The 18,306-nt window shown below is 38.9% G+C and overlaps 2 protein-coding genes across 3 annotated transcripts in view; one reads left to right on the top strand and one right to left on the bottom strand.

Moving 5' to 3' along the window:
* Nucleotides 1-1,790: 1,790 nt before the first annotated feature.
* asb7 (ankyrin repeat and SOCS box containing 7) lies at nucleotides 1,791-16,437 on the bottom strand. Of its 2 annotated transcripts, none has more exons than XM_008304241.1 (5): nucleotides 16,256-16,437; nucleotides 15,406-15,487; nucleotides 7,252-7,463; nucleotides 5,699-6,304; nucleotides 1,791-2,484 (listed from the first exon to the last, which is right to left on the bottom strand). In XM_008304241.1, the coding sequence occupies exons 2-5, from the start codon at nucleotides 15,441-15,443 to the stop codon at nucleotides 2,345-2,347; spliced, it is 996 nt and encodes a 331-aa protein (XP_008302463.1). In that variant the 5' UTR covers nucleotides 15,444-15,487; nucleotides 16,256-16,437; the 3' UTR covers nucleotides 1,791-2,344. The 2 variants fall into 2 exon arrangements, with proteins under 2 accessions (XP_008302463.1, XP_008302464.1); XM_008304242.1 differs by having other exon boundaries at nucleotides 15,406-15,456.
* Nucleotides 16,438-17,388: 951 nt separating this feature from the next.
* The window catches only part of lins1 (lines homolog 1), a 10,100-nt gene continuing 9,182 nt past the window's right edge, over nucleotides 17,389-18,306 (top strand). The window contains exons 1-2 of the mRNA XM_008304244.1: nucleotides 17,389-17,685; nucleotides 17,786-17,875. Of these exons, the coding sequence (XP_008302466.1) occupies nucleotides 17,389-17,685; nucleotides 17,786-17,875 (387 nt within the window). The remainder of the gene's footprint in view (nucleotides 17,686-17,785; nucleotides 17,876-18,306) is intronic.

Genomic DNA, 18,306 nt, shown 5'->3' with positions numbered 1-18,306 from the left:
TTCAGTCCTGAGCTTTTAGTTTAACTGTTTGAGGAATCAGAAAGGGTCATTCCATCTCACATCATCAAATATAAACATAAAATATGGATTTGTAGAAAGATATTTGAGACATTTTAGCTTGATATATCAAATACTTTCTGACATAAAAGCCTGAAATTTGATAGTTTCTTAACGTGTTGTTGTCTCACCGTTGTTGATTCAGAAACTCAGTATTGGAGCATTACATCAAATAATCTCTGATTATAGCTGATTTATAGATGAAAAAAGGCCATCAACTAGTGTTATTTTCTGAACCAAATGTAGATGCATGTCCCAATAATACAAAAATCAAACAGAACACTTTTTTGTATAAGATACTTGGTAACAAGAATGAAAAATAGTTATTTTATTTCCTTATGCAATTCAGCAAGTATGGCAAGTTGTGCCACAAAAACAGAAATATGGGTAGATAGTCTCGTCCAAACAGAGTTATGGAGTTTCAAAATGTTCAATAGAACTAAGAAAACACTTGTTTTTAATTTTGTCGGCTGGTGAGACAGACTGAATTGTTATTTTACCTGTTATACTTGAATGTATTTATTCACTGGAAGAGATACTTGAATGTAAACTCTTAAGCAGTTCCTGTGAACATATATGAACTCACACTTTAACTGTTTGCACATAATCCAGCTTGTGGGATTTTTTTTTGAAGGCCAGGCTTTTTACCAATGAAACACAATGAGAAATTGTCGTGTGAAGTTCAGGCTTTTATCTTTCATATTTCCTGAGACATTGTCAGTCAAACATATCCTTACATTTTGAAAAAAGTGTGCTGAAAGTGGGTGGACAGGCAATTTAAAAACAAACAAAAAAACTCAGAAAGTATTTGATATATCAATCTAAAATTTTACAGATACCATTTAAATATCCATAGTTTATGATAAAAAAAAAAAAGTTTCAAGCAAATCAGAAATGGCCGATCAGAGGGCCCCTGATAATTTGAGATGGACCAGAAGAAGGCTGTTCATTTTTGGACAGTGTAACACGTTGCTATTGTCTAGTCTTGCATGAATGATAAATAGTGCATGCTTCGCGCTGCTCTTTCTGTCAGAGTGGGTGGAACGCCTGAAAGAACCTGTGAGGAACATTAATGAAAAAGTGCCCTGTCTGCATGACAGAATGCAGGAACTTTAACAGATGGATGAAGGGACTAATATTATGTGTCCCATGTCTGAGAAGGACTTTATTAGGCACATTTGGCCAAATTTTAATTCCAAGCTGGTTATCACTATTTTTAGAAACGAACTTTAGAGCCAAATTACACCAGACAAGTTGTTATTTTTGACATTCTATTTGTGGGGGACACTGATACCTGATTAACTACTTCAACAATCAACAAACTGGCTGCTGAAGTCCAAAAGATTTCTGTTTGTTGTCATCTGCAGGGAGCTGTCTAACGGTACTGCCGGAGTATGTCACATGTTGTGGTTACTGAAGTCAGGCTGTGCTGTGCTATATGTCAATCTAGCAGACCAGTCTGTCCATATCTCACAGAAACCTCTAGATCCATTTGTGTTTTTCTTCCTGCTCTCTGTTCAAAGCAGAATGGCACATTGTAACTATGTTACTGAAAATTACTGCTGCGTTACTCAACATTTTGTCCACATTGCTGACTTCTACAAAGCTTCGACTGATCACCTGTTTCTCTACCACTTTGACCAAGTTGGAGATGTGGGTAGTAATTCAGGTTTAATAACAAGTTACTTACATATTTAGGCTTTTATTAGGTAATAAAACAAAACCAGAGAGTGTACCTTGTCAAGTTTATTTTTTATAATTATGATTGTTATCTTTGCTGATTTTGAATCAGAAAGAAAATCATCATCACTGCAGCACTTTAAGTTAAACATTCTTTAGCTCAATGTCTTTTAGCTCAATTAAAAAAACAAAAACAAAGCGATGATGGCCAATAAACTCATTGGAAAATATGCACTTGATGACAATCTCACCCAGCAAGGATAACATCATGCACAATTACAATAAGAAAATAAATGGCAAAACTACGAACTGCTGTAAGAACTCTATCTGCAGTCAAATGAGGTTTCTTTTTCCCACAAAACTACAAAAACCTTTGCTCACATGAGGTGTCACCATTTCCATTCTTCAGCAACTTTTCTAGCTGTAAAAGGCTGAATGGAGAACAGCACTTTTTTTTGTGTGTGTTGAACTGAGTGAACAAACTGGACTAACTATCCTTCAACATGTACAGAACAGAACTGTGGAAATGTCTTCCACACAAGGAGCAGAATCATTGCATAGTCTTATAGCAGAGTTTTTAGTCAACTTCTCTTCTTCTATTGTTGTTTCACACACTGTCAAACTTATGTTTTAAATAGTCTTTCATAACCTTTGCAATTGGAAGTTCCTCCAAGAATTTCAAGCTTTGAAGGCCGATACAATGACGGATTTTTATTCGACACAAGTCTTGTAGAGTCCGAGGTTGTCCTGAAAGAGGAACACAAAGAGTTATTACACCTGTGAAGGAGGTTATTATCACAGCCTGAATATTACGTTGGTGGGACGATTTTATCAGCTATGTGTAGCTAACTGCATACATGTCAGCACTGGTGTTTGCCAGCTGCTTAGCCACAAGAACTAGCATAAAGCTAAGGGTTGGAGCAATTGCGTTATCAGTGTCCCTAAAGTGTAGTTTTCATACTGGAGAGCACTGAGACACGTTAATCCCTCAGTTGCCTGAAAACACCGCAGATGAGCTGTTTGTAAGTACTATGCTAACAGGCTCTGCAGTGACGGCACTTAACAAGTGTCACAACCGACCATGTGAATGGTGCCACTAGAACACAGCTGCCCTGCATTTGTGCCACAGCATTGTTTGTGTGTATCATATCTGTACAACTCAGGTTTTACTTTCAACAGCAGATTACTGCCAAATGAAGGTGGCACTGGTGAAGATAGACACTCAATGATGAGAGGACTTACATACCTTAAACCCAAGTTAATTTTGCTTCTTAAAAGCCACTGGTAAGGTAGTACACTAAATCAAATGTTCATATATGATTTGTTTTACATTAGGCATTAAAGTACATTTAATTTGCATGGGAAAGCTGTTGGACAAAAAAGTCTGGAGAAGGATATAAAGCATGTTACTTGAGTGGCCGTTCAACCTCCCGTCTGTCTCTCTAATGTCTAGTGCAGCCAATTCACAACACAGTTGTTTTCTTTCACAAATTTGTCGTTTCTGTTATCAGGCAGCTGCACTAAGAAGAAAAAGGCTTAAGGTGTAATCAAAGCCCATGTACCCAAACTGGTGCCCTGTAGTGGTACACAGCTATTCATCCTCCATCAAGCCCCATCCTGCCCCATGATCACCTCTGCAGCGGCTTAATGCAGTCAAATTCATCATATGCAATATCAGAAGTACTGCATAATACATTATCATAATTTATCATTTATTTATTATTTCTTGCAGTCAGATGTGTTTCTCCACACTGTCAATCGGAAAAGCAGAGAGTCTTCTTTTTTTGTGTAGATCTAATATTAAACTTTAAGGTTCCTGTGTCTGCTATGTTGTTTTACAAGAGCCATTTTAAGGCATAATCAGTACGCCAAATCATTCAGTGTCAGATGTATGCAAACATTTGGGAGAAAAAAAATCCCCTTGATTCCAAGAAGTGATATGTGGGAGTGTTATCAGACTTATGTTGGTAAAGTGACACCTCTGCCATAGACACTTGTCTCACCCCGCCACAGAAAACACGCATGAGCTGAGCGTAAATGAATCATAACAACAACAGAGTTGTATGTCTCCATCTCCTCCATCCCATTCACCTTCAGTGTACTGGGATGGCACTACAACCACTCCTTCTATCTACTACCTTAACACCTCAATGGCAGAGCAGTTAACTAAGAAAGTGTCTTTTTATGACTAAATTGAGTTGTTGAAATAACCTGCAAATACGTGTATGTCTATAAAAGTATAGACATACATGTTCATGGCAACAGAGCTGCCATTCAAGGTGCCTGCCTGCTATCAGCAGAAACTTCGGGTTCAGTGCCTTGGACAACCCACTCTACCACCTGAGCCACAGCCGCGGCTTAACACGCATTTCAATGTGTGTTAAATTTATTATTTCATCATCGAATATTGTAAAATTCTATGGCACACCCAAGAAAACCCAAATACTAGGATAACTACAAGTATGCATTTTCCATGACAGGAAGTTAACAAACCATAATGTAACATGCATCTATTGTCACAGAGTCCACTGTTGTTGACATTTTGGCATGCAGAAGATGACACCAAATGCAACTTCCAGATGCTCTGAGTTGGCAATGCTGTTGGTCTTGACTGGTCAGGAAAGTGTGACGGCATGCATGACTACAACAAACATAAAAAAGCCAAACAGTGCAGGGAAACATTTTTAAAGATGAAAACAGATTGCAGAGTTTTGGTCCATGTAACAAACTCTTAATGCAAGTTAATGTAAACATGAAAAACAATCTGTATTATTATTATTACCTTCATTTACTTCACTCTCCAACCCAACAGAGCATAAAAAATGGTGAAAATGTTGCCACGCTCACCTTACCCATTTTAAAACAGCAATAGACATTCTCATACTGAATGGTGAAACCTCAAGGAAGAGCATTGTTCCAAAGCCTCACAAGGCCTTCATTAGCTCACTAAATTGTCAGAAGCACACAGGTTGCGCGTGAAAGAGACTGCACAGATAAAAGTTAATTCAGTGGGCTGCAAGGTATCATGCATGGCCCTTCTAATCTCTGAGTTTCTTTGCTCAGTATTTAACAGCCATAGAATATGAATTATGTAACTTATCTCATCATTTTAAATCAAGAAAGTATGGTACCAGAGTAGTTACATATTACTCAGTTAGTGCAAAGTCTTGCCTCAAGTCAACACAGTCATCACTGAACTCACTAAAGGAGGCAGCATTGTGAGGTAAAACGAGACATGGATGTCACTGGGTGGAGTTCGAGGCTGTCCAAGCTTTTGGTTTTGCTTGAAGTTGGAACCTTTGTAAGGGGACAGTTGTACTCCTACATGTTGCCGCACCTCACATGGAAAAAACCTACAGGGTGCAGCAGTTGAAAAGAGCTGGGTGGCTGTCATTCTGTGTTGGATGAGCCCTTTCATGGCATATGAGTTAATCCAGGAGGTAGCGGTGTAATCAATAACCCAACAGATATGTGATCTGGCTGAAGGTTTGGAGTCTCTGAAAGGCCTTGTCTGAATCACGGCAGAGCTCTTTGATATCAAAGTTCAAGGGGCAGTGGAGGAATGCAGCCATTGTTCCTTCTAAATCATAATGCTTCAGGTAATGTGCTCTCCTGTTCCTCCAGCCTGGGATTGTTCTGCGACTGAACACTGGTTGTTATAATCATGTGTTGGCAAGCAGCCCCGATTCACTCAATGCATTGCTTAACTTTTTCCTCATCTCAACTTACAATAAAAACATCAATCTCTTTTTGTACTTAAGTTGGAATCCTTTTCTACACCACCCACTTTCCCAGATTTCTTCTCATAGTTATGAACATAAACTCTGCTAATGCCACAATGCATTAGCAAACAGCCACGCCAGACTGGCCAGTACCCATGCCTACAAATACAATGTACACATATTCATAATCATGCTGCAGGAAATGCTTATATGTCAAGTAGTGTGTTAGTGAGACTTACTGGTGACCTCCTGCAGGAAATCCAGACAAGGCCGGCTGATTCCAGACATGCTAACAGACACAGCTACTGGTGTCTGGCCTTCATAGTTCCTGGTATTGGTATCAGCTCCATACGTGTAGAGCATCTGGGCACACAATACATCATCCCTAAGGGCTGACAGATGCAGGGGAGTCTGGCCGTCTTCAAGACGTCCAAGATTAGTGTCCGCTCCCCTCTGCAGGAACATACGGCAGTAAGAGTGATTGCCTTTGATGACAGCATACCGCAACAGGAAACCATTTTGAATATCAATGTTTGCACTGTGGTCCAGGAGAATCCGTACACAGCTGGAGCGCTCACGGATGATGGCCAACTGTAGTGGTGTGGTTCCTTTGTCACTAAGAGGGTCCACCTCAGCCCTGAACTCAAGGAGGAGGTGTACAAAAGAGTCTCGACCGTAGTGGGCTGCCACATGCAGTGGCGTCCAGCCATCATTGCTTTTTGCATTTATAATGTCACTACGAAACTCAGATTCCAGCATCAGTCGGGCAATGCGTGCTCTGCCATGCATAGCAGCGTAGTGAAGTGCTGTGAAGCCACCAATAAAGTCCTTCACTGTGGGGTCAGCTGTACAGATGAGAATGGAAAGAGTGGAAATGAGAGGAAAGACAAATACAGCAGGAATTGTGCTTTGCAGCTATGAGTGACATGAACTATGATCAACTTAGCACACCTAGACAATAAACTGCCAGCAAGAATTTCTTCAGTAGTTCACACTAATTGCCCTAACGTACAATGCCTTCCAGCTACAATATTACACTTCAATGATTCTAACAAATCTGAGCTTTTTATACAAGTTGCAAACAAGGCAATGGATATTTCTAATATTGAATGTGTCCATGATAGGCACTGAAAAGTCACAGTCAGCCTCTCTTTGGTATTGTATGCAGGGGAGGTGTCAGCCAGAACTACATGCTACATGCTGGCTGTACTGTTGGAATGTGGAGCTGTTCTAAATCATTAGTAAATTGGCAGGTATGTATTTGTTACCTTAATTTGTCTTAAGATCTGTAGCAACTTCATTCATGTGGACTTAATGCATAGCTTTACAGTTGTATTATTTTCATGGTCTTTTTGGGTCCATCTAACAGAAAACCTCATTCCATCTTGATGTTTTCACGTCCACCAAAATGAGATATTGTGATGTGCTTTTAATAAAGTGGTGATTTTTAGTGGTAGTCTTTGTGTAACTATAAATTCTGTTTACAGCATTATATGCATATACTTAAATAGATTGTGGAAAAGATCATTCTAGATAATATTTCCAGTAGAAGTAAGACATTTTTTGAGTGATGAAGGGATATTTGTCTGACTCTGCATAACTGCCAGATGAGGGACCCTATGTGTGGCATGTTGTGTGTATTCTAACTTGAGTAACTCAACTAAGACAGAGCTGACTGAAAGGCTGTGTCCTCCAGTAAAACAGTGCCCTCTAGTGTTCAGAAAGAAAAACTTGCCATGGCATAACAACAGGCCAACTTCAGCATCAACACAAAAAAGACCAAGCCTCTGACCTCCATGCTCCAGAAAGACTCGAACACATCTCTCTTTCCCTTTGGCAGCAGAGAAGTGGAGCAGTGTCCAGCCATTGGCATCTCGGATCTTAGGCGAGTATCCTTGCTCCAGCATCCTCCTGACGGTGCAGACATCCCCTGCTGCCACTGCAGCCTGGATCTGCAGCTCCTCATGAAGCTCAGGGTTCCTTCTGCAGTGGTGGTTCAGCATCCTGTCACATTTTGGAAAGAACATTTTCATCTGTATCTAAAGTCTGTTTAAAAAAAAACTGTAAATACATTGACCTGAAGAGACTAACAGCTATGAAATTATTCTACCTTCTAAAACATCACGTTTACCTGTTTAATTTTAACATTAACGTGTAACAATCAGTATAAATAAGAACCTCCTAAATTTGGTTACGAAATAAAGCAAATGCCTATGAGGCACAACCCTAAATAAATAAACCAGACAACAAATATAACAATAAGTGTTATGAAGTAAACAATCATCTTTCATAAAGCCACATATACTTATTTCATAATGCCATTTCTTTTTTCCGCAAACTTTTTCTTTATATGTCACATTTATGTATTTCACCAGACTTCTACCATTATCTGCCAATGTATTGTTCGCTTTTCACAGACAGTTTCGGCATTCTTTAGGATATCTTTTACATTTTTTAGTTCGCTGTAAATGTGACTTCATTATTGCATTTTGGCTAATTGGACCAACAGACTCTTTAGAGATTTTGATGTCCTGTTTGGTGTCTTTTTTTTTTTTTTCTCGTTTTTTTTTTTTTTTGTTTACCAACAGACTCTTTAGAGATTTTGATGTCCTGTTTGGTATGTTTGTTTTTTTTTCCTCGTTTTTTGTTTTTTTGTTTGTTTGTTTTTATGGTTTCAAATTCACTGCACTTTATAAGCAATTTTAGAAAAAATGTGCAATGCACCCTAAAGGTTGTTTCTTTTTATCTGCGTGTTTTGACCAGAGAAGAAGAAACATTCAGTTGATAGCACAATTAATTGTAATTACCAACTTCTGTCTCAGTCTCTTTATGTGTGGCTGCAAATCGAGGTGGATGACTCCACTAACATGAAGGATGCTGAATAAGTGAATTTATACATCATTATTAATCACAGACATTCATTTCCTAAGGCTGATATGGAGATAAATCAAATTCACGTTGTAATACTTCTGTGGTTGTAAGAATAAGACCAATGCAGATTGTAAGATTAAGCTCCTAGAATACTAACAAAGTAGTGACTAACACTATAGTTAAATATAAAATTGGAATTGCTGGGAAGACAAAAATCCTCTCACCTACATGTAAAGCGACTACAGCCCTTTCTCTCTTTAAGTAGATGGAAAACCCAAAATAGGAAATCTTTTTGATATATTATTGTGAAATTAATCTTTTTTTGTTGATGCTGACACTGTGATGTCTTTCTTCCACTGAGGTGTGTCCTATATTCAAGGTGAGGACCTTCTGTCAGTGCAGAGGATTGTCTTAAGGTAAGTCATGAGCAGCAGCAGAAGAAAGAAGTCACATGGTGTCGTACATCTGATGGTGAGGAGGGAAGACTACATGGTCAACATCCTTTGTTCTCAAATAGGCTGTGACTGTAATGCCAGAAACTACCTCCAGTTTAGCTTCCTCTAAAATCAAACAAAGAAAAAAAGACAGGATTTAAATGATTGAGTAACTTTTTTCACCACTTTCATGGTGAAAGTATGTCCCAGTTTGACATTAAAAGGTTCTTCAGTAGGAAAAATGGAACTCTATAAGAGATGTAAACTACTGTTACCACTTTAGAAATATTCATCAGACATACAGATTCCCAAATGTGAGCTGAAGAATTACATTTAGATTTAGAGTTAGATTACAAGCATTAGGAAAACAAAAACTCTTGTATCTATTTTTATGTCGTTTATTGTCCGTGTTCAAGGTTGACAGTATTTAATAAACATTTTCATTATCTATGTCATTCATTGAAGCCAACATTGATATAGCCTTGTAGTTACTTATACATTCTGTTAAAACCTCCAGTATGTTCTTGTATAACTCCAACACTGTACATGTTGCTGGTGTTAAGACCGATAACATATGCAAAGTAAAACACATCAACATATTTAGTATGAGAGCTTCAGAAATACTTTATTGTGCATTAAAAACTTCATACATTTAAACACTTTCCAACTTAGGCCATTTATAAAATAATGCAATTAATAGATTCAATACATATCGCAGTGTGCAGCTTACAGTGAACTTAAATACTTAACAGCCACAGTCTGCATCATGATGGAGTTGAAACTCCAGTGACAACATATTTACTTACCAATATAAAATACAGTAGAAATGGTAAATATGAAAAACACAATACAAAATGAATACTTCATAAATGAGTGACTCCATCTGAAATTATAAAATGTTTTCAACAATTCCTGCTCAACTATCTCAATGGATATTTCAGTGGGCCGGCGGGCAGTTTTTTTTTTTCATCTTGGAACTTATTTCATATCCATCCATTCATTATCTATACACCGCTTAATCCTCACTAGGGTCGCGGGGGGCTGGAGCCTATGGAGCCTGACTTAGGGCAAAGGCAGACTCACACGGGACAGGTAACCAGTCTATTACAGGGCCACACTTAGAGACAGACAACTAAGCACACTCACATTCACACCTACGGACAATTAATAATTAGCATGTTTTTGGACTGTGGGAGGAAGCCGGAGAACCCACGCTGCACAGGGAGAATATGTAAACTCCACGCAAAAGATCCCAGGCCGAGGCCGAGACATGAACCAGGGATCTTCTAACTGTGTGTGCCAACGATCGAGCCACACTACAGCCCTACTTATTTAACATATTAATTTAAAATTTACAAATATCTTTATAAATAGTCATCGTTTATGCCACACAATTTCAGGCAAACCAGAGATGGTTGATTAGAAACTGATCAAAATGTTTCATGATCTGAGATGGAATCACTCATTTATGAAGTAAAAAAAAGTTTCACGCAAATCAGAGATGGTCCTGGGTAAAGGAATAAAAGCTGCCTTTACAATTAAAGTGAGCATAGTGTAACAGTCTGCACATTAGAGATAATGTATATGGGCTGGTATTCATCATGGGGCCTTGTGTGTATGCAACAGTATGTGTAGCAGGCCCACAGGCTGGAGGAAGAAGCTGTTCTGAAGTCTGTGTTGCTGTTGCTGAGTTTACATACATCACTGTGAACGGGACAAAGGGTTAGGGTTAGGGACCCTTTTAAGACATGCACTCCATTCTGTTTATCTAATGGCAATTTAACATGTCGGCTTCAGGTCTGAATGTGCACCTCGGTCACACTTCTGTAAAAGTCGTCACAGCAATCTGACTATGTTGGACGTTGTACCATTGCTGTATCACTTTTAACACCAACTAAACCATCACATTAATGGATAGACACACAGGTCACACTGTGTATGTCTTCACATCAGACAGGTGAGCTGTCACACACAGAATAGCAGTTTAATTTCCATCTGTTTAGGACTGTTTCTTCATAGTTTATTACAAACCTGCAGCATCAGACACTGGTAGGACCACTGACCAGTTAATCACAGAAAGTGTTCTCCATGGTTTCTTATGGAGGCTCTCAGTCCCATGCCCAGCGTCGTGGAACCCAACGATCCAGACTATGGCTGGACGGAAAAGACACTGTAACAGTGAGAACAAGATCTATAAGGGGTCTTTAATCCCAACTGCAGTTAATATTGTCAACAAACTACAGAACAACTGAATATGAGAGTGTACACACCACGAGTATGAATGCAATCAAAAGTCAGATGCTTTAATTCTTTTAATTAGTTTTTTTAATCTAATGGAAATATTTCTGTCTTCCTCTGAGAAAATGAAACAGTTTTCCGGCCACGGCTAGACTATGAAGTTGTAAAATTCAATTTTATTCAATTTGTAAAGCATTATTATGTAGGCTGAGGACAAAAAGGAAACGTAATTTTCTTAGCTGGGCGCCAGTTATCTGACAATACATTCTAACCTCAGCTCAGCTGTAGAAAAACTGTCTGTTGTGCTGTTTCACATTAAATCGCAATAGAGAAGCATCTATCACTCACCTTCACTGTATTGTGTGTGTCCACGATATTTAACCCTCAGTAACGTTAATTCTTCTGAAAAAGAGGAAGAATCATTCCAAAAGATGTTTTTGACACTAAGATGAACAAGACCTGCTAACATAGCATCCAGTCTACGCTACAAAAAACCAAAGAATGTTAACATCAACAATGAACTCTACTCCATTCATTTAACTGGGAGAACACACATTAATCAGAGGCAGTGTTCTGTGGTGTAACATTAACTCTATTTAAGTAGCTTATCGGTTTGTTGATCTGCTACTCATAAACCAACAGCATGCAGAGATGGCAACAGGTAGCAAAACTATAGTTTCATTATGATTAATTAACTAATCTACAGGAAACTTAGTTATGACAAACAACTAAATAACGATACTGACAAATTCCTGTTCAACTCGCTAAGTGTGATAATGTAACCTTAGATTTGCACCACAAAATATAAAACATAATGTTCAAACATGTTTTACCATAAGTGGCTAGCACAGTTAAACGTTATACACACAATAACTTCAGCTACAAAAAGGTAGATTACTCCTTTTATATGAACATAATATTGCTAAACGAAGACATACATGTAATTACCTACTGAGAGTACTTTACCACTTACCTGTAACATTGCCTTGACTTATGGAAGCTAACTTTGTTAGCAACGACTTTGAAGCAGTCAGGACGATACAGGCGGTAGTGCATGATGGCTATGTCCATCTTGCTCTATGACTTTGGGCTGAATCTGTGGCATAACCACGTTGCCTCGTTACAATATTAGGATCGAAATAAAAAGCGCCATGAAATGAAATGTGCTGTTGAGTAAAAGTCTTTTGAGATAAATAAATGTGACAGTAGGAAATAAAATTCTCATCAAATAAATGTGACATAAAATAAAAGTCTCCTGAAATAAATAAAAGCAGCATTATGATAGATGTATAAATATTTATGTAATTATTACATTTATTTATATGTTTGTTACCTAACTTACTTGTTCAGGATTTGTTTCATAGCCATGTTTAATTATTTCATAGGAACATTCATTTATTTTGTAATACTGAATAAAATGGCATTCCACCCACCCCGACCGCATGCAGCATAGGTCACCTTTACAACAGCCTAGTTCCACAGTGAAAGCTTTTCATTGCAGTTGGGAAAAAATATTTACACACACCCTTGAGTGAATCTGAAGTCAGACAGTGTGGTTCGCAAAATACATACGTTTGCTGGCACCGGAACTAACTACTTTGAGGAAAGAGCATTCTACAAGACATTCAAGTCCCAGCTACTAATTTTGTGTGCTGAACTTCCTTAATTATTTGAGACGACATCACACAAATGTAACATTAGCAGTACAACAAAAAACAGTGAGTGCAGTACAAATCAAGCTCTCTGGAGCAGTTAAGCAGCCACTCAGACCGGGCCAAAGCAGTAACAAACGCCATAGGTTATTGTTATAGCAGCAGTCGTGCAGAAGTACAGTTTAAGCACAGTTAAGTATCTTACTGTACCTTAATGGATATTCTCTTACTAGTTTTTATTTATCTGAAAGAATATTATTTTGATTTATTTCTGTGAATGTTACTCTTTTATTAGTAGGTTGCAGCCAGTGTCTAATTTCTTTTTAAAAAATGAAATGAATGGGAAAAAGTAGGATTAACCAGGCTTGTTGACTTGAATCAAACAACAGCAGTACAACAGATGGTGCAGTGTATCTGAGGGGGAAAGTTCATCCACTGGCAAAACATCCAGAATTTATTGGGGATTTCAATATTGAAAATTCTGTCCATTTGTGATGATAATTTATGTAACGTCAGCCAATTATGTTAAAATAAGACATGTTTGCTTTGCTTCCTGTTGCTGTATTTTCATAGTGACTTTATTGATTAAAGAGGTCACGTTCTATAATGCAACCATTTGAATAATAATGTCTGCTAATCTTCATAATTTAGAAAAAAAAAACACTTGATATAACAAAAAATGACTTTACTTTTTAGACAGGTCAGACTTTAACAGTAAAATAATATGCAGCTGTAGTGGTGCTCAGGATTCAACAGTTCAACAGACAGTTTAACTGCAGGTGATAGACTGTGACTCTGTGTGACGGCTCACCTGTCTGAGGTAAAGAAAAGCAAACAGGGCTATTTATCGTTAGATCCTGATTGATCCTGTTTTCATGTCAGAACAATTTACAGTTATATGTAATTATTGAAGGTGCTGCTATTGAGTGTAAACACACACTGCTATCTGCCTCTGTCATGGTCATCAATGCTGCTTTCACTTGCACTCAAACACGGTACTTTCATCTACTGAAAATGACATCAGAGCAGAGCGGTGAAAGAACTTAAACTATCAGACCTCAAGATGAGACTTTAAGGGGTGGCTGTGCCCCCCACTTGGGAGAGACTCTCCCTTACTTAGCTGCTAGCCATTAGCATAGCCCCAGTCACTGTGAAAGTAGCCAGTTTCCTAAATTGTGACAATGGCATGTGGTTCTTGTTCAGTTTTTGGATGTAGTGTCTGCTAGAGAGGTGTCTGTCAGTTACAACAAGTTTCTAAATTGAATATTTAGAAAGATGTTACAAGTACTCCAGATACATGGCTGGAAGGATAAGCGACACAGCAAACTTTTTAGTAATAGCTTTAGCCTAGCACCATCAGTAAAATCCGTTCCAGCTGCACTGACATTTCCAGTGTAACGGGGAAATTTGGCATGCATGTGTAAGTTTGCATTGTCTCTTACAACTTCAGCATTATCTGCTACCTCTCCTTGGCAACATGTCTGCTAATTCATGAGAGCTGCTTGATCAGGCATTCTGTGTAAACAACAGCTTTCATTGATAGGCTGTTTTTTGTGACATGTTGCTTATCACATAGTGCTGTGTGCAGGACGTTGCTTGAGGCCAGAGTGACTACAGACAGAGAGAGGTGGCTGTGTCAAAGGCAGAGTAATACATTTAATGTATTCTAATTATAATCGGTGAATATTAATAACAATACAGATAACTGGAAAATGTAGAATATCAGCCTTGATAATTGGCCAGGCCAACAATTTGTCAATCTACAAAATTACAACAGAAGGACAAAATCAACACAAGAACCACAACCAGCTTTTGACCCTGCAGGGAATGACTGCAGAAATCCCACCAAACTAATTTCACACTCTTTGACAGTACCACAACTCACCCTAAACTCAACTCAGGATCAGCATCACTGTGCATCAAGGAGAGGGTTGTCTACAGTATTGTTACAGTAATCTTATCTAATTATTTTGCTGAGCGAATGCAAAGTGTCATTATGTAATAAGTCTGCATAAACCGTTACTAATCCATCTGAGCATATTTTCCCTACAAAGAAACAGCTTAATATTTTGTATTTCTTCTTTGCTGTCCCTAAAACACAGTGAACTATGACTTGCCAAAGTACCTGCCAAAATGTCCAATTCAGGAGAATTTGGGTAAATGGATTACTACTTGCTGGGTAAGTTATGTTATTATCACGTAACCTGTCTGTCCTCTGCTCCACCTGGCCTGCCCCGTCACATGATGAAACAAACACACACACAGTTTCCACTCTATTACTTTTGGGTTGTTTTTTTTGGCAGGATCCTGCTGCCTGGCCCCTTGCAAGCTACTGCCATTGTTTGCTCATAATTGTTCAGCAATTTAAATGTACAATAGTAAAAAAATAAAAAAAAATAATAAAAAAGCGAAGATAAAAAAACAAAACAAAAAAAACCCCAGTGGTTTTAATGTTTTTGCAAACCAAAGCTATGGCAGTAGAGACAAGTCTGACTTGACATTTTGTCATGTGTCCATCTCCTCATGCTACTAAAATGTGTGATCATGGAGACTTTAGACACAGCAAGTCCTCAGAACATGTCCACCATGCAAACACCCAGTGCTTCATGAACAGACCAGTGGACGTTCTCTGCCCACTTATAGTCCCAAGATATTTGAATAATTTCTATAGTTAAAAAAAATGTAACTATTAACTATGTTTAAATATCAGAACTGCTCAAGTAAAAAACATCATTCTAGAAAACCATTTACCTTTTGACCAGCTGAAGAGACGGGCTTCTCTTAGTCATATCGGAGCAGCACCTGTAAATATACTCCTGTACAATCAGGAAAGCTGAGATAGGATAAAAAATACAAAATAAAACACTCTTCAGTGGACTGCAACACACAGACAACACTTTCATTTTTAGCTAGTCAGGGAAAAGGTATAATAATCTTTATTTACAGTACCCAAGTAAAGTCACAGAATTGTGTGAATTTGTTTTGGACATACTCCTCCTCCTACTATCAGTAGTAACAGTAATAATAGTGAAATAACGAATGTCAAACGAGAGGTCTGTTGTAAATGTGAACTTAGCTCAGGTTTAAAATTAGCTAACGCCTTGTTGTTAAAGCCAAACTGGTACAACTTTGAAAATGGGCTCAAAACTTCACAGCATATCCCGTTATCACATCAGACACTAAATTAGTGGTTGGTCAGTGTGACCGGTTGATGAAAAACAATGGACAATGGAATAGCTATAATTGCTAACATAACCAACAATGTAAGCCTCGCACAAGTAAACAATAACGATAACAAATAAAAGCCCATGAATGAAGCCAGCTGGTTTCACACACAGCATAAAATGTAATGAAGCCGAGATCCTGACATAAAACCTCTGATTGAAGGCTGTATTTATCCAAGGCTGCTGGCTAACGCAGCTTAGCCAGCAAGCTAACAAACTCACTAGCGCTAGCTCGGTAGGTTGTTTTTATGCTTTTTGTACTCGGGGAGTTGAGTACAAACATATCTCAATATGCTGAGCGTGTCGGTGTGAAAGTTATTTGTACATATTTTCTAACAACAAAAATGCAGCTTTGATAGTATAAAACAAAGACTTACTTGTCAGACGCCGAGCCGACGTTTAACTTAGCCAATCAGCTTCCAGACGGGAAGATTGGAGTTGTCAAAGCTGCATACTTCTGTCACTTTCAGTTCGACCCCAACACTGAACAGCGATGTCTAGTGTTTATTAAAACTTCCCCGAATGGTCCTGTAGCTAATGTTGACGATCATTTCGCAGCCGCACAAGCAGTTTTAACAACAAAGTGTGTGTAAGCAGCTACAACACTGTGACTCAACAGCCAAAACAATAGGACCTCCGTCTGAGACCTTTCACAATAAAAGCACCGTTTCAACAACTTTTAACACAGTACAAAACCCATCCAAAACCGAGGCTTTGTTCTGTATGGGTGCAAGTGAAATATAAACAAATGCTTTATTAATTGAAGGCAGTCTCAATAATACTGTCGAAAAAAGTACATATAAAAACTAGACTGAGGAAACGTGTCAAACACGGAATTGCTGAAAATGTTCTGATCAAGCATTTGAATGGATTACAACTAAATAGAGGGATAGCCTACAGGTCTGGTGACATAGAGTCCAGTTAAGCAATTAGTAGCAGTTTTCCACTGATATTAACAGAAGATCTTTCATCTCATGCTGTAGCAAAACATTGCGGCTTGTCTTCTACTTTGTCATGATAAATAAGCTCAACAACATACAGCATCAACAACATTATAGATGAACAACAATTGTAGATGGATGTTTATGTCATTCACACACACACACACACACACACACACACACACACACGTATATGTGTGTGTGTAACATTTACTACAACCATTCATGTTGAGGTTAATATATATAAAACTAATATATACATGGAAGCAAAAGCCTCAATGAATAAAGGCTGTAAAGGCTTGGAGGTCCAATAAATAGGCCTCAAAGCTGTGAAAACATCACCTGGACGACTGTATGAATCCATCTGACAGTGGTGCTGCATTTGTATTTCCTGCACCAAAATGGAGTAAGCGGAACTTGCTTTTAATTTGAAGGCGGGTGGTCCATGTTTGCAGTTTTATTTTGTTACTTGATTCAAACAGCGTCGCTTCCGTGTGTATCACATGGCTCGTCCGTGCGGAAGGAGCAGAGCTACTGTACACACAGCGAGTTGCAGGGACCATCGCACCATGGAGGAGCCTTTGAAGTGTCTGACGGATGCGTACGGATGTCTTCTGACCAGGTCACGTCCCAACCAGAGCGCCGCGGCCGTGGCACATGTGATATCCAGCGGGGTGAGTGGGCTGCTGGCCGCCGAGCTCAGAGAGGAGCGCTGCAGCGAGGCAGAGCTGACCTGCATCAGTCTGAGTCTGGTGGAGAAGATCACCTCCAGTCTGACTTCCCAGAACCTGCCTTCACAACTCACTTTGTACTTTGAAGAAGTCCTGACGGTGTTGTTCCAAGACATGAATCTCATGCCCCAACTGGTAAGTGCCACTTACTGTTGAGGCTGAATAAAGACAAAAAGAAACCGAAATACAATGAATGATTTTAATGATCATGTCTAAAAAGCCCACTACTCCACAGATCCATCACTTCCAAGCTGAGGACCAGGTTATCTCACATTTGGCTGCAAAGTGTGTGTCAACGTGTGTCCTCTTCCATCTGCACAAATCAGTGAGTATTAGGAGCTGCAGTCACAATTTGAACAACACAGTTATCTCAGAAAGCATTTATATAGGCATTCTGGTAGGTTTATCACAGCAACTGAAGATGTTTCACCTGTCATCCAGGAGGCTTCATCAGTTCTGACTGACTAGTTGGGAGATCCAGATACTTATGTCCTAAGGAGCCATGAACACCTGAGTTTCGGTTTCAGTTGGGGGTTGTTACTCCTCTCCCTCGTTATGTGTGTCGTTAGTGCTCCCCCTGCCACAAAGGGGTTCGTTAGGGTCTTTTGTGGCTAGGTGTGAATGTGGTTTCATCTTCCTGGGGAGAGATCTTAAGACTGAATTGTACACCAGTGAGACATGATGCCTCAGACCTCCACCTCTGTTGAGGGATGGTCTTTCCAGTTTGACATAGATGACATCTTTCACCCCTCTCTC

The sequence above is a fragment of the Stegastes partitus genome, unplaced genomic scaffold (assembly GCF_000690725.1).
Source record: "Stegastes partitus isolate 25-593 unplaced genomic scaffold, Stegastes_partitus-1.0.2 Scaffold2175, whole genome shotgun sequence".
In the NCBI taxonomy this organism is placed as follows: Eukaryota; Metazoa; Chordata; class Actinopteri; family Pomacentridae; genus Stegastes; species Stegastes partitus.
The sequence above is the reverse complement of the archived record's forward strand: the minus strand, read 5'-3'. Positions and strand labels throughout refer to the sequence as shown.